Source organism: Muscardinus avellanarius, assembly GCF_963383645.1.
Source record: "Muscardinus avellanarius genome assembly, chromosome: 8".
Taxonomy (NCBI): domain Eukaryota; kingdom Metazoa; phylum Chordata; class Mammalia; order Rodentia; family Gliridae; genus Muscardinus; species Muscardinus avellanarius.
In genome coordinates, this window is record NC_137794.1 from 4,891,330 (window position 1) to 4,914,000 (window position 22,671).

Sequence of the window (22,671 nt, forward strand, 5' to 3'; positions counted from 1 at the left end):
GGAGACACTGGCTCCTGTTAAAATGATTTCCATAAGAACCTCCCTCTTTCATCTTCTTATTGCAGTTCATTTAAGCGAATGAAATGTTAAAGCCATGTGAAGTAAATAACATCATCAACAGCGATTTACTATTGTTCTCTCACGGGGTCACGACCTAATCCTAAATAAAGACTTCTAAAATGGTCTGTGCTTGGACATGTTCCTGATGTTGGAGAAGTCTGGAAGGGAGAGAACTTGCTGGAGGGAAGAGGGTTTTGTCTTCACTACAACTGCCGCTGCGGAGGAGCTCCCGTGGACTCGCTCCTTCTCGTGCAGTACCGCCGCAAAGATGCCGCGCTCAACCCTGGACGGGTTGAGAATTGTCCTCCGGTGGCTGTCAGGGGGTTTCCGGTTTAGAGGAAAGACTCCTGACTCGGTTTCAGAGCCACCTCTGTGTCCGTGTTATATGATCACCACCACTTTTTAATATTCGATAATTTCAATATTAATATATTCGATTCTGGTATTTTTTAAATATATCTAATATATATTTAATATATATATATTAAATCAATCAATCAATCAATATATATTAAATATATCTAATATATATTTAATATATATTAAATATATCTAATATATATTTAATATATCTAATATATTCGCTATTTTTAATATCCAATATTTTCCCCTCTTACATCTGCAGGAAAGAGTTTCACCCTGACCATAACAGTCTTCACAAACCCTCCCCAAGTCGCCACCTATCACAGGGCTATTAAAGTTACAGTCGATGGACCCCGGGAACCCAGAAGTAAGTACTTGCCTTCCTATTGAAGACGCTACTAGAACTCTCAGAGCCCCTTTTTCATTCTAGGGGAGCTAGTGTTACGGTCACGTACATGCTGTCGGCATAAACCGTCTTTGCAGGGTTTGTTATCTGCACATATTTTTAGTGAGGGGCAATTAGTAGAACATCACGGTTAGTAGGAAAATAAAATTACAGTTTTTACCCTTCCCACAGAATTGCTAAGGTCTGGATAACTTTGGTAAATGGAGTGCATAATTGTCCAATCACTGTAACTGTTAACTCAGAGACTCTGCTCCTCCTCTCTACACGGAGGACAGGGTAGCGCAGAACCGGGGGGCGGGGGGGGGCGAGGAGGCAGATCATAAGCTGAAAAAGTCAAAAAGCATGTGCGTGTGTTTCCCATGGCCTAAGAATGTGTTTTAGCTTTTTAACTCGCCCACTCAATTCCCTTTATAAAGAGCAGGCTGCTTAATTACAAAGAATTTATTTGCAAATGATAACTTGCTTGATTGTTACAACACTGGTGTTTGGTCATGTTCTAGTAATTGTTATAGTTTCTTTTAACAGATAGAGCCCAGTCAGGTTTAAACCCACCTTGCTTTATTTGTCTGTCTGGATATCCAGAAGGCTTAACTGGCAGTCATTTGAAGGTAGTACACATCATCTATTTGGGCCAATAGATATTTTCCTCCTAAATCTAAATAGAAACTGGGTTAATTCCCCTGTCCTCACCACCCAAACTGATTTGAGCAAACTCCCTCAGCAGTACTTAAATACCTTTGGAGATGATTTGATATATGTGACGTTAATAACCCTGTGCCAAAGGAAAGAGCTTATGGAACTCTGCTTTCGGGATCTGCTACAAGGCTCCTAGCTGTCACCTTTAGAGAGTTTCACCGGGTCATGGGTGGAGGTCCCTTTGGCGCAGGTATTTGTTCTGTGATGGTACCACTGCCTAGACGGCGACAGCGTTAGACTCTTCTCCTAAAACGAGAGAAAGGCTGGTAGGGTTTCACCTCTCCCCAGGTAACACATCTTTTAGCAGTGGGAGTATCTGCACGGTGGCCCCTGTCCCTTTTGCCGCTGTCTTGTTAGGAAGCTTCACTGCTTACGGGTTAATCAGAGAGGTTTCCTGCCTCAGAGACAAGTCTTTGAGGTTTTATTTTCTCCTCAAGCGTGTGGCCGTCGTCCAGATTCCTAACGTCGGGTCAGTGCTGGCCCTGTCTGTCCAGTTTGGGAATGCCCCTTAGGTGACTTGGTATACCCCAAGTCTTGTGAACCCCACGTCCCCAGTCCTGAGGGCCAGTGGTTAGGCAGGGAAGACCAGTAGGGTAGAATAGGGCTGTGTCAGCTGGTTTGAGTCTTTGCTGGATTCTTTTTTTTGTCTACCAGAAATCAGGATGATGCTTGGTGATGCAAGAAATGCTCTGACCTTTTGCCTAACTAGCTCTTAAGGTCCCCAAAAGGAAGGGGTCACCACTTTAGTTATGCAGAAAGCAGGACAATCCTTTTAGCACTATGAATACTATTTTTTTATAAAGATATTTTCTGCTAGCTGGGCACAGTGGCACATGCCCATAATTCCAGTACTTGGGAGGCTGAGGCAGAAGGATTGCAGGTTTGAGACCAGCCTGAGCCGGATCCTGTTTCAAAACACACACAAAAAATAAAATGGGGTGAAGGTTGGCAGTAGAATGCCCCTGGGTTCAATCCGCAGGACCCCTAGCCCAACTGCCACACAAGAGATGTTTCCTGCTGATCTCAGCTGCTTTCTTCAATACTTTGAAAAGCCTTGTACATGCGCGCGTGTGTGTGTGTGTGTGTGTGTGTGTGTGTGTGTGTATGTGCGTGCGCGCACGCGCGCATGTGTGTATGTATGTACATTCAGGAGCTGGTTGGGAGAGGAAATAGAAAGTTGGTGCTACTTTCTTCTGAAAGATAGGACTGAAGGTGAGGAGGTAAGGTATCCTTGGGGAAGCCATTTCTGACTCAAGAGTGGATAACATGACTTCATTTCAAAGAGGTTTATTATTATTAGCTGATAGATTCATGCCCTGTAAAGGCACAGTAATACCCTCAAGCAATGAGGGTTAGGGACAGAGGGGCCTGATACTTCTTGTGTGGCCTGAGTTCAGGCTTTGCGCGGTGCTGAGGATGCCGTAGGGACAGATCCGTGAGTGGCAGACCTCCTGTCTTAGTTCAGCCTGAGTAACATTTCTTGAAACCGAAAATACCTATGAGAATGTGATGCCATTCTCCTGGCATCAGGAGGTGACTTGCCTGGACAAAAGGATGGTTCTGGCATCAGGAAAAGTTTAATCCTACAACTAGGAATCTGTACTGGATTCTCTTCCTCCGGCTTTGTTCTTGGTCATCTGTCACTCACCCTCAAGCCTGTCCCAAGCTGCCAATGCTGCCCTGTTAGTGCAAAAGCAGCCTGTAAACAAATGGTCATGGCTACATCTCAATAAAACTTTATTTACAAAAACAGGTGGAGGGCCAATTGTGGCCCACCAATTGTAGTTTTTCAATGCTTGCTCTAGATTTCAAAACTGCTTATTTTTACCAGCCGTTAGCAGAGAAAGGCTTTACTAAAAATCTTTCCTGGAGGGAGGGAAAAAAAAAAAGACAATCGATAATATTGTTTTAGCTTCTCTCTCCCTAAATTTTAAATTCTTAAGTATTAAGTAGTAGTTATTGTCATAGAAGTAGTATATTTCGGTCATTACTGAAGTATTTTGAAGGAGCTGAGAATTTTGTCCTATTGATTCCTGTTTATAGATGGATTTTTCCCCTCTATCTTGTGAATACCCCAGTATCTATTGGAAAGGTTGCTTTGGTTGCTCGTTATTTGAACAAGTATAAGTTCTAGGTTTGCCGATTGACTCTTTACATCAGACTATTAGATTGAAATCTCAGCTTCACTATTATTTAGCTGTGCGGAGACAGATGTGTTCCCTAATTTGTCTATGATTTGGTTTGCTCAAATCTTTTCAAGTGAGAATAATAAAGCGGAGGCAGGAGGATCACGTTTATGGGCAGCCTGGGCAACTTAGTGAGACCGTGTCTCAAAGTAGAATAAAAAGGCCTGGGGAGGTCGCTCATTGGTAGAACACTTGTCTAGCATGTGTGTAGCCCTGGGTTCCACCCCCAACACTTAAGAAAAAAGCAAGAATTATACAGACTTTATCTTTCTTATCAGTTGCTGCAAGAGTGCTAAATAAGAATACAATACCTGTAAGATCCATAGCACAGTGATTTATGTAGCAAGTACTCATTAAATGTTAGCTTTTTTTTTTTTTTTGGTGGTACTGGGGTTCCTGGAAACCCTTCTACCTCCGGGCTATACTCCCAGACCTATTTTATATTTTTATTTGGAAACAGGGTCTCTTAAGCCAGCGAGGCTGGCTCTGAACCTGCGCGGTCCTCCTGTCTCTGCCTCCCAAGGGCGGGGATTACAAGCGTGCGCCACCACGGGCGGCAAATGTTAGCTATTATTACAGTAATTTTCTTCAGTGTCAGAGTTTGTATAGAGTTTTGCTTATAGCATGCTTTCAGGAAACGGATACCATCTAGATTCTGTTTTTTTTTTTTTAACTGGGGATGGAATCCAGGGGCATTCTACCTCTGATCTACACCCCCAGCCCTCTTTTTTATTCTTTATTTTGAAACAGGGTCTCAATGAATTGTAAAGGACCTCGCTGAAGCTAGCTGAGGCTGTCTGAGAACCCAGATCCTCCTGTCTCAGCCTCCCAAATGCTGGGATTACAAGCGTGCTCCACCCTGCCCAACTTTAGGTTCTATTTTTAGTGTCATTATTTGTTTTCCTCCTGCAGATGGCTTTGCTATTTTTGCTCATTAGTAAATGTCACTTAAGGAATTTTTTTTTTTGGTGCTAGAGAATTGAACCCGGGGGCATTTTACCTCTAAGCTACACCCCCAGCTCTATTTTTAATTCTTTTTTTTTTTTTTTTTTTTTTTGCAGGTCTGGGGGTGGAACCCAGGGGCATTCGACCTCTGAGCTATACCTCCTGCCCTATTTTTTATTCTTTATTTTGAAACCGGGTCTCACTGAGTTGCAGAGGGCCTCACTAATTAGCTGAGGCTGTCCGCGAACCGCGATCCTCTAGGTCTCAGCCTCCCGAATGCTGGGATCACAAGCGTGTGCCACCACTCCTGGCTTAATTCTTAATTTTGAAATAGGGTCGCACTAAGTTGCAGAGGGCCTCCCTAAGTAAGTAGCTGAGGCTGGCCGCGAACCTGCGGTCCTCCTGTCTCAGCCTCCCAAGTACTGGGGTTACAAGCGTGTGGCACCACGCCCGGCTAACAAGGGTTCTAAGTCAGGCCTGGGGCAGGTGCTCACGATGTCTAGGGAGAACTGGGCAGAATTGATGGGCAGGCAGCCACAGAGTCAGGGGGAGATGGTACTAGGACCCGGCGCTGAGGTACTTAGGACCACACTCTGCTTATCAACACCTCTGTCAAGGCTTGCTTTCTGCTCAGAAATCTGAAAAGGTTTCACCCCTCCTTGCTTTCTGTCTCTGGCAGCTGAACCATGCTGTCACATTACAAACAACTTCTTAATATACACATCTGGCGTTGGCAGTTGGACTAACTTCATAAGCGACCGTGATCATCACTCATTACAAGATTAAAAAGTACCCCATGGCATCATTGATGTTTTTTAACTTTGATCTTCTGCAGTTGTGATTCATCTCAGTTATAAAACTTCCCTTTAAAGGAACATAGCCGATGACTTATTAGAACCTTCATCCTAAGTAGCATAAACATGGAAACCGGTGCACATCTTTACAAAATGCCATTTATTTTCTTTGCCAGCTTATCATTGTAACACATGACATCATACTTAAGATCCCAAATTTGTAAGTCTTATGTTTAGGCAGGGCGTTTTGACCTTCTCTTGGCAAATTAGCTCTGAAGAACAACTGTTCGCCAGCAGGAGAAGTCAGCCCGCAGCTGTAGCCGGGGGGTAACACGTTTGGAGGCCTAGGGCTTTCAGACATCGATTCCTATTAGGAGCCCCTGTTTCATTTCTGTACTTGGGCCCCAATTCTAGTCTGATTTGAAGGATTCCTGCGGAAAGGTGGAAATTGGTTAACGAGGTCGTGAAGTCTAAAGAGTCATCCTGGTTCTGAATCAGGGGAGAGGGCTCATGGGAAAAGCCATCGTCGGCTCCGCAGAGGATGGCCATGTGAATGAGTAAGCATAGCCAGAATCCTTCTTGCTGTGTTTTCAGTTATCTATTGCTACCTAACCAACTGTCCCCAAACATAATGGCCTACAACAATTGCCAGCTTTTATTTCCGTGGGTGGACTGGGGTTCATCTGGATGGATTTTCTCCTGGGGGCTGTCGTTTATGGGGCTGCAGTCAGATAGTGTTGGGAACTGGAAAATCCAGGATGGCTCCATTCATGTGTTTGGTGCCGTGGTGTGGTGTCGCTGGAGGACACGGGACTGCTGCCCGGGCTTGCTGTGGTCCTGGGGCCTCTCTCCCCCCACGGGGCCTCTCGTGTGAGCTCTCCAGCAGAGCCCGGCTTCTTAACTGGCAGCTCAGGACTCCCAAGATGTGAAAGAGAAAGCTGCCAGGCCTTCTAAAGCCTTAGGCTCAGAGCTGGCATGGAATCGCTTCCTCTACACTCCTTTGCTTAAAGCAAGACACGGGAAAAGTCCAGACTCAGGAGGAAGCTACCACACAGAGATGTCACGGAGGAGCGGTGGGAGACAGTATCTTCAAGATACCGTTTTCTGAAAGGCCTTGTGACTTTTTAATTTGTTACTAGTGATTCAACCCAGACGGTTTTACTTCTGAACTACATATACTCCCAGACCTATTTTATTTTTTTATTTTTTATTTTTGCAGTACTGAGGATGGAACTCAGGGGCATTCTACCTCTGAGCTACACCGCCAGCCCCATTTTTTTTTTCTTTACTTTGAAACAGGGTCTCACTGATTTGCGGAGGGCCTCACTAAGTAGCCGAGGCTGTCCGCGAACCGCGATCCTCTCGTCTCGAATGCTGGGATGACAAGCGTGCGCTACCACGCCCGGCTATTTTTTTAAATTTTATTTTGAAACACATTCTCACTCTGTTGCTGAAGGTCTTGCTAAGTTGCTGCTGCTGGCCTTGGACCTGCATTCATCCTGTCTCAGCCTCCTAGGTACTGAGATCACTGGCACGCATCCACGCGACACCCGGCTTGTGACTTTTTAAGTGGGGACACTTAGAGTCCTACCCAGTAACTCTAGTTTTCAATGATGGTAGCTTAATAATGAATTGAACACATTTAGCAAATGTTAGATAGATGAAGGCTGGCTATGACCTTGAGGTGCTTGGTATTACACTATGAATGCCAAGCCGAGTCAGCTCAATATTTGTGTGAGAGAAGAAAATTAGGTGTTTGAAAAATAGAGGAACAAGCTTTGTGTGGCAGCATGCTAAGCAGTCTGAGGCAGATATATCCCAGGAATCTGCAAGCAGACCAGCCTGAAGGTTTATATATTTTCCATCTTCCAGCTTTGATAATTCTTTTTTTTTTTTTGTGGCATTGGGGATGGAACCCAGGAGCCTTCTACCTCTGAGCTACACCCCAGCCCTATTTTTTATTCTTTTTTTAGAAACAGGGTCTCACTGAGTTGCAAAGGGCCTCACCAAGTAGTTGAGGCTGGCCACAGACCTGCGATCCTCCTGTCTCAGCCTCCCAAATGCTGGGATTACAATTGTGCGCCACCAGGCCCGGCTTTGATAATTCTCTACTAATACACCTGCACAACCAATAAACATGGCAGACGTGAGTGGGATCCTATGAATATTTGTATGTTGAACCTTAAGAAAGTAAATGACAATTGCCTTCAGTGAGTGACCAAAGCTGTTCCAAACTACCTGTCACTGCCAGTCAGCCACCTGTCCTGTCCTGGTGGTGGAAAGGAAAACCTCTGCTCCCCTCGGAGCTCTAGCTCCTTTTCTGCAGGGGCAGAGTCAAAGGCCGTGATGTTTCTCTTCGTGGCTCCCTAGGTGAGCAAGTGCCTTCTAGAAGCGCAGGGTGCTGTCACGTTCCTAGGCCAACCTCAGCAGCCTGCCTTGCCCTGGGTCGGCCCGGGAGGCCGAGGTTTTATAGCCAGAACGACTTTCTTATCCTCTTATCCATTTTTACCTGTGCCCCTTAATAAGTGTCTTAACACATTTGTAGTTCTCAAGTCAACAAATTCATTTATTTTTGTGGTACTGGGGATGGAACCCAGGGGCATTCTACCTCCAAGCTACACCCCCAGCCCTATTTTTTATTCTTTATTTTGAAACAGGGTCTCGCTGAGTTGCAAAAAGTGTCACTAAGTAGCTGAGGCTGTCCACGAACCTGCGATCCTCCTGTCTCAGCCTCCAAAATGCTGGGATGACAAGTGTGCGCCACCACGCCCGGCTCATTTATCAATTTGTAAACAACTATAATTTGTAAATTAGGCATACTTTGAACTTTATATATAATTTGTAAATTTAATTATAATTAGCAAACCTCAATTAAAATTTATACCTAAGGGATACATTTCGTTATCAATTTGTAAAGATACTGATTTTCCTTTCAGTAATTAGCAAATTTATAATTCTCCAAAGAAGTCATCCTCCATATTCTTGAGGTATGCTGAATTGCAGAAGTTTGACCTTAATAAACGGAAGCTTTATTATTTAACAGGTGTTTTGGGCATGTTTTCTATCTAGTTCTGAGACTTTTTCTTTTGAAGGGGGGACTGGGGACTTAACCCAGGGCAGGGACATTATACCTCTGAGCTACATCCTTAGCCCTTTTAAAAATTTGTTGTTGTTTTGAAACAGGGTCTCACTAGGTTGCCGAGAGTCTCACTAAGTTGCAGAGGCTGGTCCTGAACCTGTGACCCTCCTGCTTCAGCCTCCCAAGGACTGGATTCCAGGCATGGGCCACCGCGCTCTGCTGAGAGAGTGTTTTCTGGCCCTGTTAGGGTGGAGAGAGTCAGGGACTTACCATTTCGTCTTCCCCGCTCTCCATGGTGTGTCAGGGGCAGCTTGCTATTATCCTCCATTCTCTTCCATCTTAGTTGGGTAAAGGACTAGGCTTTCTCAGCAACAGTGATTTGTTTACTGAGAGACTGGTCCCACGTGACAGAAGGTGGGATGCGTAAGATGCGTTGGTTGGAAGGAGAGCAAGAAGAATGTTTTCAGGTGATTTGATATCTCCAGAGACCGTTCTTACATCCACATTCCTGCTGCCTACAAAGATAATGTGATAAAACTTTGTTGGGTCTTGTGCCGTACTCCTGGTATCACAGGCCTGGATTTTCTTCGTTGGCACAAAGCTTTCGCAGAAAAGCCCTTAAGGTTTGACCTGCCGGCTTTCCCAGAGTTCCTCGTCGTAGTCTTGGAAGTGTGTAAGGAGTAGAAGCTCCGTGGTAATGCATATACAAGTTCGCAAAGTCTTGTAAAAGCAACAGTTTGAGTGTCATAGATAATCAACAACTCGTGGCAAAGCTTGGACTTAGAATAATAACAGCCTTAAACATTCTCTTTTCAACCCTTTCTTTAGGAAAGATGGGGGCAGGGGCCAGAAGCAGCGGTCCAGGTTGCGTCTGGCGCTTGGTGGAGCAGTTCTAAAGCTCCCCCAGTACCTTTCCCCCCTCTTTGTTGACTGACTGTCAGGAACTGGGCAGCTCGCCAAGAAGGACATGACACACCGGGCGGCATTTGGGGTTTCGCAACGTGCTGTTGCGCTGATGCAAGGCTAGAAGGCCTGTTTACACATCCCTCCGCCCGCCGGCTGCCTGCCTCCAGTGAATCCAGCAGCACACGGAGCTGTGGCCTTAACACATCTTTCATGGCAAATTATCACGGCCCTTAAGACGTCCGTGCCCCTCCTTCGGCTCTCCGTGGCTTCCCCGCTCCCGATGTGCCTTCTCATCGTGGGGTGCTTGTGTTAACAAGGACCCGAGGCCCTCCCAAGAGGAGCACATTTTCCACATTTATAAGTTCCAGTTGATATAGTGACTTTGAACTAAATATAGCAGGTTTTCACGTGGTATGCATTCTAAACACACACACACACACACACACACACACACACACACACACCATCCAGATGTGTCACTCTTTGTATCTTGGAGTAGGTCAGAAATTATTCATTCTGAAAACAGTGTTCGGGATTTGATAGGGGTTTTATTTTTTTTCTCCTTTTGGTCTCACTTAACTTTTCCTTTCCAAGAGAGAGAGTTCGTGACAGATGACGGAAATACTGTTTATTTCTCTTTTGTTTGCGCATTTTCTTTAAGGAGGACTGGATTGGACTCCAACCGGTGATACTTAAAAATAAGAGGAAAAGAAGGTGTGGATCTGTTCTGTTGCTTTTCCTAGTCATAATTGCCCCTGCCGAGGATTTTTCAAGGTTAACATGAGATCCAGAAGATTTAATTTATGTAAGGGTGGAAAATAATTGCTCTTGATACATTTTGTTTTGCTCCAGATAATTTTTGGTCAATATTTATTTATTTATTTATTTTTACTTTTTTTTTTTTGGTGGTACTGGGGCTCCTGGAAGCCCTTCTACCTCCGGGCTACACTCCCAGACCTATTTTTACATTTTATTTGGAAACAGGGTCTCCTAAGCCAGCGCGCACGGCTGGCTTCGAACCTGCGCGATCCTCCTGTCTCCACCTCCCAAGTGCGGGGATTACAAGCGTGCGCCACCATGCCCGGCTTTGGTCAATATTTAAAAGTTAATTTAAAACTTTTTAGTAATAGAATTGATAATTAGTGCTAAAAAAGTTTGTTTTTTTTTTTTTTTTTGGTACTGGAGATGGAATCCAAGGACATTCTACCCCTGAGCTATACTCCCAGCCCTATTTTTTTAATTCTTTCTTTTGAAACAGGGTCTTACTAAGTTGGGAAGGGCCTCAACTAAGTAGCTGACGCTGTCTGCAAACCTGCGATCCTCCTGTCTCAGCCTCCCAAGTACTAGGATTATAAGTGTGCGCCTGGCTCGCTCTTGCTTTTGAAGCAACGTTTGGAAATTAAGAGAGCGTACAGCTAGTCAGGTTTAAAATATGAATTTAAGATCATACCGAACGGTTAAAATAAAAGCCTAGGGCATGGTGCTTGAGTTGCAAAGAATGGGCTCCCTGTGTTTCTGAATATTTCTCTGCTACTGTGTGTTGCTGGTTAAAATCCATATGCTAGTAGACCTAAATTCTTCGTTACACTTGAGGATTAAGGCTTAAACCCAAGTACCTCTGGAAAAGATAACTGGGTCTTAAGTTCACAGTAAGGTTAGAAAAAAAAAAGTGCGAAGGATTCTTTTGGTTGTTGCGGGTTTTAGGAGAAAGAGAGGCGATTAATGAAGTCCTGGGCACTGGAGGTGAAGCACACTGGAGGTGTGCAGGTGGGCTTTGCCGGCAGAGGCAGCCACAGACACCTTCATGGCACAGTTTGGCTGTAGGTCAGCTGCTAGCAGTGTGGATTCTTGGTGCCTTGCAGGTTTCAAGTACACTGGTTGCAGGATTTTATAATTGGAGGGGTTACTAAGGATTGAAATCAGGTGCATTCTACCTCTGAGCTGCACTTCTAGTCCTATTTTTTTTAAAAAAATTTGTAAATGGTCTCGCTAAGTTGCTGAGGCAGGCCGCGAACCTGTGATCCTCCTAGCTCAGCCTCCCAATACTGGAATTACAGGTGTGTATAGCCGCACGTGGCTTATGATTTTATAACTTTAAGGTGAGAATTTGGGGTTTCTATATTTTCTGATTTTGCAAAGTTTTCCCTTTCATGAAATATTCTGTGTGTGTGTGTGTGTGTGTGTGTGTGTGTGTGTGTGTGTGTCTGAGGATGGAACCCAGGGGCATTCAACCTCTGAGTTACACCCCCTGCCCTATTTTTTATTCTTTATTTTTGAAACAGGGACTCACTGAGTTGCAGAGGGCCTCACTAAGTAGCTGAGGCTGCCCGTGAACCACGATCCTCCAGTCTCAGCCTACCGAATGCTGGGATTACAAGCGTGCGCCACCACGCCCAGCTATGAAAAATTCTTTATATTTTTTCTAAGATGCGTGAAAGCTTTCCTCCCCTACCACTGTGAATTCACTTAATTTCTTTCTTTTCTATTAGTAGTTATCTTTACCTTTCCCTGGTGGTATCAGGGGCCTTCTACCTCCAGACCTATTTTGATATTTTATTTGGAAACAGGATCTCACTAAGTTGCTGAGAGCCTCACTAAACTGCTGAGGCTGGCTTCGAACCTGCGATCCTCCTGTCTCAGCCTCCCAAGCGCGGGGATGACCAGTGTGAACCACCATGCCCAGCTTATTTTTGCCATGTTAACTTTTGCCTTAAATAAAGTTAATCATACTTATCCACAGCAGAATGTTAGTATACTTTCAACTGCAGGCATCTTCTCGCTCTAATGCGGCCTGGTGTTTTCGTTCATTCTTGTTTTATACTTTCTGAATTACTCATTATTTGTGTTCGAAGCTGCTTATACTTATTTTACATTTACTCTTTTTACATATTGATTTGCTTGCTCTCGGGCTTCACTTATTTGGTCTGGGCTCAGTTTCCTTTTTCTTGACGTGGATTTTTTTTCGGTAGTTCCTTCAGTGAGAACATGTTGGTAAACCCTCAGTTTTCCTTCCTGAAGATGTTAGCAGTTGTATACCTCGTCGACTGCTGTCTGCTGTGTTGATGCAGGAGACTCAGTGCGGGTCTGCTCTGAGCGCCTGAGAGCCACGATCCTGGCCATCGCTCTGTGCTAAGACGTCATGTCTGTATCAGGTTAGCTGGACACAGGACGGATGTCGGAAGCAAAGTTGATCCAAGTGCTGTCAACCTGGGGAGCTTCGAAGAATCCGGGGCCAGTGGGAGGGGAGGAGTGGAAGGCAATGTTCCTTAAAAGGAAAAAGCAAAGAAAAAAAAATAAATCACTTATTTTACAGTTTTGCCTTGGGCCGACCCTAAGTTGTCTTGGAACTTCTTATCCGAATTTACATTAAAGAACTCTGTCATTACGGTTGCTCCTCAGAGGTCAACCGCCCATGGAATACCAGAGCAGCGATCCTTAGCTGCTGTTTTAGACACATTTGTGCTCATTTTGGGGTGAGGGTAGGGCTTGGAACTCAAGGCCGCTGCTTCTTTTATAGGGTAGATGATTAAGAAAATGGACCCGCGGACTCGAGGGGTACAGTTTGAGAAAGCCGAGCGGCCATTACCTGGACTAAAGCTGTCTCACGTGGTCCAGTGTGACTCCTTGTGTACGCTCCCTCTGCAACGCACAGATCCCTGTTTCTCCTCATTCTTTATCTTTTTGGAGTTAATTTCCGTGAGATAGAACCTGGGTCAAATGCTAGGGTGGATTTTGGCCCCGGGCAGAGTCAGGATGATTTAAGCTGGTATTTATGCCTCCTCAGAGTTGGACCTGGAAATTATTAGAGAAAACTCCTTGGTCCTGCAAGGAGATTCTGAAGGTACGAAATGGAGACGGAGGTTTTACAGGAAGGGAGGAGACATCAGATCACACAGATACGTAAGCTGAAAAGCAGGCTGTGTGTACCGTCTGGGTTGCCAGTTCGAGAGCTTTGGTTTCTGTTTCACCTTCCCCCCTTCTCTCTATCCTGTGAAGACATACGTGGTAGTGGATGTCGGGTCAGAAAGGGGGTTTCCAGGATGTGAGGGAGGTTTCTACTGAAGGCTTACTTCACGTGGGGTCGAGGCAGTGGAGGACTCGGGAGCCCTCTCTTGAGAACTTATGACCCTAAGTCAACCAATCACTCAACTTTCATCCACTTCAAGTTCTCCATCCTTGAAGTGGAAACAGACCTGAAGACAGCTTCACAGAAGCGCTGGGAGTAAACTCCTCAGGAATGATCATAAAGTACTTGGCACACACGAAGGGCAGCTTAAATACCAAATAGTAATTATGTAGCGCCTTTCTGCCAAGGAGTTCTAAACGCTTAGACATTACCTCACTGACTTTCTTTCCATCCTTCTCAGGGAGGCCCGGTGCACTTTACAGGTAGGTAAACCAAGGCACGGGCACCTGAAAATTCAATTGGCCCTACGTTGCTTTGCAAGTTGGCGGTTGGGTTATAGGTATGGGCAAAGATCCAGGGCCTCTTCCTGTTCAGTTATTTGCTACGGAAGCTCCTTGATGTCTTCTCCATTAAAGTTACGGAAGCCCCTGGTGTTGGACCTGGGAGTTTTTGTTTGGTGTTAGAAAGTCGTGTTACGTGAGTAAGATGCCTAGTGATGGCGTCGCATTAATAAATAGTAAATGTGCCCGCGATACAGAGCAGGTATGGATACATGCATATGTATGTTTGTTGGGCGAGCACCGAATTCATTAGGATGGAAGTTTAGCTAAAAGCTGGAAACACTGAATTCTGTGAGGTAAAACTAACCAGCCCTAGACATTACCCCTCAATAGAATCTCACTGTGAACACCAATGAAGTGCAGTTAGTACTTGAAAACATTTAACTTAAAAAAAAATCACACAAGCAGAAAGTCTAAACAAAATGCCTACATAGCAGAAAGGCCAGAAAATAAAAATGCATCGAAAGAAGACAGTAATGATAGCCCGTAATGGCACGTCCCAGGAATGCTACTACTAATACTGCGATAGGCATCCTCCCGAGGACCTTTCCGGGATGGAGCTGGTGCTTTTGTGAGGGTGGTAACGGAGTGTGCAGAACTGCACTGAAGCCCGAGGAGAGGGAAGACCGGACGGGAGAAGAGTTGGTCAAGGAGACGGAGCGTGGCCCGTCTTGCCCGCACCATGTGAGACTAGACGGCTCTGCTCCGAAGGGCCCGGGCCTCCTCTCCCTCCCCTGCCCCGCCACCGCCAAAAACACCATCCCCCTTGTAATTGGCGACCATCAGAGATATGTTTTGAGACGTAAATATTTACGACAGCGGGAGCATTTGTTCCTTCAGAACCGTATCTTGAGTGCTTGCTGTTAGCCATGGGCACAAAGCAAGACAGCAGATTCCGCTAGGCAAGAAGCGTGGAGAGCCGCATGCAGGCATACTCACGCCGGCTTGTAAACCTTGATGCGTGCTATAGAAGGGACAGATGCAGGAAGATGATGCGGCAGCGGGGACAGAGAGGAGCCTGCTGTAGAGGGGTCCCGGGGAGGCCTCCCTGAGGAGCTAGCGTTTGGGCACAGACCAGAAGGCTGAGAAGCCCGAGGCTGAGTCAGGAAAGAGCCTTCAAGGCAAAGAGCGCATCGCACATCGTGTGCAAAGGCCTGACGGGATCTGTATCTGAATCTAATTCTTAATTCTGATAGAAGAGAAGGTTAGGGTTGCCTAAGTGGTTGATGGAAGAACAGGTTGCAGAAATAGCAGACGAGAATCTTGTACCCAAAGCTCCTGATTTTGTAATTCTTTCCAGGGTGCTGGTATTGAGAAGCACAGAGGACTCCCCGTTTCCAATCCATCCTCCTGGCCTCAAATCTCTCTCTCTCTCTCTCTCTCTCTCTCTCTCTCTCTCTCTCTCTCTCTCTCTCTTTCCCTCCTTCCCTCCCTCCCTCCCTCCCTCTCTCCTTCTCTTCCCTATCTTTTCTTTTTTTTCAGTACTGGGAACAGAACCCAGGGGCATTCTAGCATTCTACCTCCAAGCTACATTCCCAGCCCTATTTTTTTTTTTTTTTTGTCTTTTTGGTTTTGAAACAGGGTCTCACTGAGTTGCGAAGGGCCTCACTAAGTTCTCCTATCATTCTTACCGAGTGCCCAAGATTCTTCTTGGAGTTAAAGCATTTAAAGACAGGATATTCATAGATGCTATCTGCAAAGGATAATATATTTTAGATTAACAACTTCATTTAAAGAAGTGAACTGGAGCCGGGCATGGTGGCGCACCCTTGGAATCCCAGCATTCCGGAGCCTGAGACGAGGATCGCAGTTCACAGACAGCCTCAGCTACTACTTAGGGAGACCCTTTGCAACTCAGTGGTACCCTTTTTCAAAATAAAGAATAAAAAATAGGGCTGGGAAGCTGGGTGTGGTGGCACACACTTGTAATCCCAGCATTCGGGAGGCTGAGACAGGAGGATCTGGGTTTGTGGACAGTCTCAGCTACTTACTGAGACCCTCTGCAACTTAATGAGACCCTGTTTAAAAATAAAGAATAAAAAATAGGCCTGGGGTGTAGATTGGAGGTAGAATGCCCCTGGGTTCCATCCCCAGTGCTGCACAAAGAAAAAAAAAAAGTGGACCAGAGCGGATGAGCTAAACAATAATTTATAATAGACAATCATAAGATCCAAGGTGGTAGGGAAAGTGAGTTGGGAAAGATGTTCCAGGGCCTCTGGTGAGGACATTGTTCTGGGAGGAGGTGTGTGTGGGGTGGGGGAGTTAACTTCTGCAGCAGTTCAGATACTAGGTCCTGAAGAATGTGTTTTTCTTAGAGAAAAAGCCATAGGAATGGGCTTCTCCTAAAAATAACCCAAACACAGCACTAGGTCCCTATTGGAGTCCATTCTCCCAGGACTGTGTGTTAAGTACTAAGATCTTGGGCTCTTACGGACGATCCAGTGCAGAGCCGAGCTGGGTCTCAAGCGTGAGAGCATCGTGGAGAACTTGAGCACGCTCAGCAGAGACCATTGACGATGATTAAAGGACTGTAAAATTGAACCTAGAAGGAGAAGTTGAAAGACTTGGGATTATTTAGCTTCGAGAAGAGGAGACTGAAAAATGACTTAATAATAGACTTTGAAATTATGAGAGTTATTAAGCTGGGTATGGTGGCCAGCTGTTTTGTTGCTGGAGAAGTCAGAAAACAAAATAGTTTTTTTTTTTAAACTCAAGCATGGTGGGTTAGGTTCGATTTAAAGAGGAATTTCTTGTCTACAGGAATTGTTAAATAGAGTGGGTTCCCGAAGGCCGAAGGCCGAGGTCTTGAGTGGAGGGCTCTTCAAATCCCCGCCATTGAGCGATTGTCCTTAGGAAGTGCCACAGAGAGCTACCTTTCTACTTTGAAAATCAAAGGCCTGATTTCTGTTTCCTATTATAATTCTGAAGCTCGGAATTGCAGAGGTTTGTAAACATAAATGATGAGGGTAATTTGTCTTGTTTCAATGGTCACTGGAATCTTTGAGAAAAATATGACCCCAAAGAGGAACAGATTTGCCACAAGATCAAATAATTGCTGTTGATAACCAGAATAGATACATTATGATGAGTGTAGGCCTGGGGCGAGAATGTTTTATTGTTAGAAAAAAAAAAACTCAGACTTACTTTGACTGGTATATTCCTGATACAAAAGCAGGGTTTTATGACGTCAATTTATTTTCTGTTTCCTTCCTATTGAGAGAAACTAAAAACATTTCCAGGTGATACCCAAGTTCCTATAACCTGGAGTTTGAGGGATGCGATCCAAAAATCAGCCTCAAGGAATTCAAAGTCACACAGGAGGAAGGAGAGAGGAAATAGGCAGGATTTATTTCTGAAAACAGAAACTTCATGTATTTAAAAGCTGGCAGAGAACTGCAGTTGGGCCGAGCAGATCTGAGAGAAGCTGGCTAAGCATGGCATGCCTCTTGACTCGGCTGAGAGCTCTGCTTGCTGGGTTAACCTTCCTCAGAGAAGTCAGGCGTCACAGCCTTTATGTTTAAGTTTATTCTTTAATCCTCTCTTCTGCATGTCAAATACCTTTCTGAGCTACTTTTGCAATAAGTTGGTGCATCTGCTGATGGTTTGCTGCAATCACTCAGGAGAACTCACTGATGAAACTTTGAAAAGCAACACACACACACACACACACATACACACACACACACAGAGTTCTCAGATGAGTTCTTTGTTTTGAACTAAGTGGATACAATTTTCTCTATAGGAAAAAAATAAATAATCAGCGACCAAAGAAACAAACTTTGAAACAGGTGCTGGGCGATGAAGATGGATTATTTTTTTCCTCCCCAAAGAACTTGGTCCTCTCAAACCATTTACACTGTTTAAACCCTTGAGCCCTGGCTACTTTATCTCCTCCTCCTCCTCTTCCTCCTCCTCTTCCTTCTCCTCCTTCTTTTCTTTTATTTTTTCAGTACTGGGAATTGAACCCAGGGGCATTCTACCTCCGAGCTACACCCCCAGCCCTATATTTTATTCTTTATTTTGAAACAGGGTCTCACTGAGTTGCAGGGGGCCTCACTAAGTAGCCGAGGCTGTCTGCCATCCTCCCGTCTCACCTCTCATATGCTGGGATTGCAAGTATGTGCCAAGACACCCACCCGGCTTCACTTACCTTTCCAAAGCACATCACCAGCGGAGAGCTGCTCCAGCCCGGCGTCGGGTCAGACGTCAGCCCCACTTTCTGTGGCTGCTCCTCTCCCACCTTCCTCTCCTGTGATATTTTGTCAGTCTCTTTATTGTGGTACTGAGGATTGAACCCAGGGACATTCTACCTCTGAGCTGCATATATCCCCAGCCCGTTTTATTTTGAAACAGGGTTTCACTAAGTTACCACACCCTGGCCCACAACCTGCAAGTCTCTTATCTTGGTCTTCTGAGTACTGGGATTATAGGAATGTGCCACCCAGCAGCATGTGTGTGTGTGTGTGTGTGTGTGTGTGTGTGTGTGTGTGTGTGTGACTAAGGGTTGAACACGGAGGCATTCTACCTCCAAGCTATACTCCCAACCCTTGTTTTTATTTTTTTGTTTCGAAACAGGGTCTTGCTAGGTTGCTGAAGCTGGTCTCAAACCTGAGCCCCTCCTATCCCAGCCTCCCAAGTACCGGGATGACAGCTGTGCACCACCACGCCCGGCTGCCTTTCTTGATTATGTTTCCAACATTATGCCTATTATTGATTATGATTTGGTGTGAAGGTCCTGAGATTCTAAGGGGGGAAAAAAAAACATGGATGGTTTGAGTAGTGCGTCAGTAAGAAAGCTGTGTTTTGACCCACGTTGGCAATTTATGGAACTCTACATTGGCGGTACACATCAGACTTCACAAGGAGATTTTCTGGGGCCGAGAGTTTTGCATTCTATAATTCGGATATCAGAGATGGTCCAAAACACAGGATAAGTGCCCAGGCCATTTTTTTCGGAGCATAGTTTTGTTTTCTACACACTGCATATTGGTTCTATATTCTGTGAGACCTGGGGAAGCACTTCCTTGGCTTGAATTACATAGAAAGGAAAGATGCTTCACAACTTTTCTACAGGGCTGTCTAAGACTCAGGCTGAGGAGAGGGTATAGAGAAATTGCTGGATTTAGCCAATATGTCACCGACTAGCCCAGTGGTAGCATTTGACCGGGAGAAATCGATGGACAGGGACTGTGCACGACAGTCAGCCTCGGGCGTTTATTTTTGCTGATGATCAACCTTCTGTAGAAATCCCGAGGAGGGGCAGAGCCGCCGCTGCTTCATCCTCTTCCCTTAGGAGAGCTGAAATGTAAATTAAGGGAAATATCTGCACTTGCTTTGAGGGAAAAAAAATACAATGCGGAAAGATGAAATGTAGTTCTTGTATCATGAAAGTTGCGGCCCACACTTCCCAGAGGAAGGAAATCTGATGTTCTGGACCGATGCCTATGGTCATTACCATTTCTGCTGAGCACCTGCGTGTTAAGAACTCAACGGGATGAGTCAGTTATAGCTGTAAATAAAAACTTTTATGGGGAAGGGAGAAATCCTCGTGTTTGAAAGAATAGAAGGTATAGTTATAAATATCTCCTTCCATTTCTTTCTAAATTGGAATAAATTGCTCCAAAAAATCTATTGGACGACTATATATATATATAGTATTTTTTTTTCTTTTTTGGCTACTGCTCTTGCTCCTGAAGTTGACCTGTAGCTGATTTCTATTACGAGTAATATCCCTGGCCACCTCTTGGGGCTTATTTTGATAGTTATCACATCAGGTAAATGTCATCACACTGGTCCTTCTTTGTAGCTAGGCTTTTGGAAGGTATCTGATTTATCATTTATTTAAAATAACTGCTTAACATATTATTTGTATATTAGGATCTTAAATCTCAAGACCTCTACACAACTTACAGAGTACCAGGAGCAGTTCAGTCAAGTTTTAAAAGGATTTAATTTAGTTTTTAGTTGACAATAAGAATTGTATTCTAGTGGAATTCTAATGTTGGTATGTACAACCTTTTGTCCTCAGTGACCTTGATAATTGAGGTATGTTGGATTTTGGAAAGGAAAAATCATCTTTAGTAACGTATCCGTATACTGTGTTTCTGTATTAATTGTGCAAACATTTATACCTTGCCTGTCCTAATTCTGAATGCTGAGTGCTAATGAAATAACTTGGAGATTCTAACTTGAAAGGGGCCACCAGCCTGGTGCAGAATGAAGCCAAGAGCAATTCCCAGTATTAATTCGAATGTATCTGGACAATTTGTAGTGAAAAGCAGCAGGTTTCCCAGATTTCATTTCTAGTTCCCAGTGTCTGCCTAGTCAACCCTATGTTACTAGCACTCGTCCATTCTCTGGCTAACAACGACATCTTCTCTATCATTCAGTCCGGTCCCCACCGCACCAACACTGCCCTCGTTGGGGACCCAGTCCCCTGGTTTCCACTTTCAATTTATCATGTTACTTCTTCTCTACTTCTCTCTTTTTTTAATCAGTCCATATATATATAGTGGTACTGGGGTTCCTGGAAGTCCTTCTGCCTCCGGGCTACACTCCCAGACCTATTTTTACATTTTTATTTGGAAACAGGGTCTCCTAAGCCAGCATGCGCGGCTGGCTTCGAACCTGCGCCACCACACCCGGCCTAGACCTATTTCTTAACCAGAGTAAGGGAGCGGTTCTCTGCCTGATAAGGGTTCCCGTGCACAGTTAGATGTGAAGAAACAGTTCCAAAGCTGATAAGACACACACTCTCTGCTTTGAAGTGTGTTTTGGGTGGGGTGGTAGAAAGGATAAAAACAAATGATCATTGGTTCGTGAGGTTCTGTGCTGGCTGCTTATATCCAATAATGAGCCGGGCGTGGTGGCGCACGCTTGTAATCCCTGTGCTTGGGAGGTGGAGACAGGAGGATCGCGCAGGTTCGAAGCCAGCCGCGCTGGCGTTAAGAGACCCTGTTTCAAAAATATAAAATAGGTCTGGGAGTGTAGCCCGGAGGTAGAAGGGCTTCCGGGAACCCCAGTACCACCACCAAAAAAAAAAAAAAAAAAAAATCCAATAATGTGCCTTTTCCAAAAGAGGAAACCAAGCCTCAAAGAGTGAGCCTTGGCTGACCAAGCCCTTCCCAGCAGGAGGGTCAACTCTGGTTTACTGACTTCAGCTCAGTAGTTTCCTATCCCTTGAATATCCTTGGGTAATTCTGGGGGAAAACCTTATACTGCTCTGTAAATATCAGCGGTTAAGCGCATCCAAGCTAACTTAGAAGCACAAATATCCTTCCCGGTCCTTTGACCTGTCCTTGGTAGAGTGTGTAGTAAGAAGGTGTAGGGCGAAAGACCAAGGAAAACAGGGTCTCAAGTGCCCCTTGGCAGGACACCTTTGGACTCCTCTGGGCTTTGCTTGTTTTTACTAAGTCCCCTTTTCTTCTTAGGGAAGTTAGAATCATTATTAGTCATAATAAAACAAATATTCTCACCTACTATGTGGGATTTTTTTTTCTGATTCTTTTTTTTTTTTTTTTTTGACGGTACTGGGGATGGAACCCTGGGGGCATTCTATGCGTGAGATATACTCCAGCCCTATTTTTAATTCTTCATTTTGAAACAGAGTTTCACTGAGTTGTTGAGGGCCTCAGCAAGTAGCTGAGGTTGGCCACGAACCACGATCCTCCTGTCTCATCCTCCCAAATGCTGGGATTACAAGTGTGCACCACCACACCCGGCTTCCCTGATTCATTTTTAATGTTGTAGATAAATGGTCTGTCAATAGAAAGTAGTAGTTTTTCCTTTCTTTAATAATTTAGATTATGTGGGGAAAGTTCTGTATTGGTGAAACAAAATTGTGGAACTGGTAATAAAAACATATTTATGATAGTCAGTGCTTCTTGGTTTAGTCAACGGTCCCACTGCTGTGACACAATAAGCCTGACCACACGCAACTTAGAGGGAGGAAGGTTTATCTACTCACAGTGTGGGAGATTTCAGAGCTTCAGTCCATGTTAGGCCAAGTCTGCAGAGGTCAGGGCACAGAGGTGGGAAACAGAGAGGCTGCTCTCACAACATGGAGGCTGGGAGAGAGAGGGAAGGAGGGAGGGAGGCAGGGAGGGAGGACCTTATGTAACCCAAGGCCACACCCCTGGGGAGCCCCTCCTCAATAACCAAGCCTCTTCTCAAACATGGCTCTGTATTCTCGGGGAGGTCCTAGACAACACTGTAAATGCAAACCATTTTTCCTTTTTCTTCTTCTTTTTTTTTTTTTTTAATGTTTTACATTTTAAACATTGGCTGAAAAAATTTCAGAAAATTCAGAAAACATAAAGAAGAAAGTAAAAGCCTCTTGCAACTCAATACCAAAGGTAAAGATAATCTTACTCTAAATTTTTTTTGTGTGTGTGGTACTGGGGTTCCTGGAAGCCCTTCTACCTCCGGGCTACACTCCCAGATCTATTTTGTACTTTGTATTTGGAAACAGGGTCTCTTAAGCCAGCGTGGATGGCTTCTGACCTGCGCGATCCTCCTGTCTCCGCCTCCCAAGCACGGGGATTACAAGTGTGCGCCACCACGCCCAGCCTCACTTTACATTTTGATATAATTCCTTTTTGTGTCTTTTTCTCAGTGTTTATGTGTTTTCATTCATATATATGCTTTTTATCTTTTTATCTTCTAAACTGGTTTATTTTTTATTTATTAGAGGGAATGTTCTACATACCCTGAATCTTCATCAACTAATATTTGGCAAAAAACAGGACATTCTTTAAAATCTGTTAAGTA

The 22,671-nt window shown here is 44.7% G+C and overlaps 1 protein-coding gene across 1 annotated transcript in view; it reads left to right on the top strand.

Annotated features, from left to right (window-relative positions):
* Positions 1–22,671, top strand: part of RUNX2 (RUNX family transcription factor 2) — a gene marked incomplete at both ends in the record, with an annotated part of 220,112 nt that overhangs the window by 95,965 nt on the left and 101,476 nt on the right. The window contains one exon of the mRNA XM_080700355.1: positions 686–790. Within this exon, the coding sequence (XP_080556481.1) occupies positions 686–790 (105 nt within the window). The remainder of the gene's footprint in view (positions 1–685; positions 791–22,671) is intronic.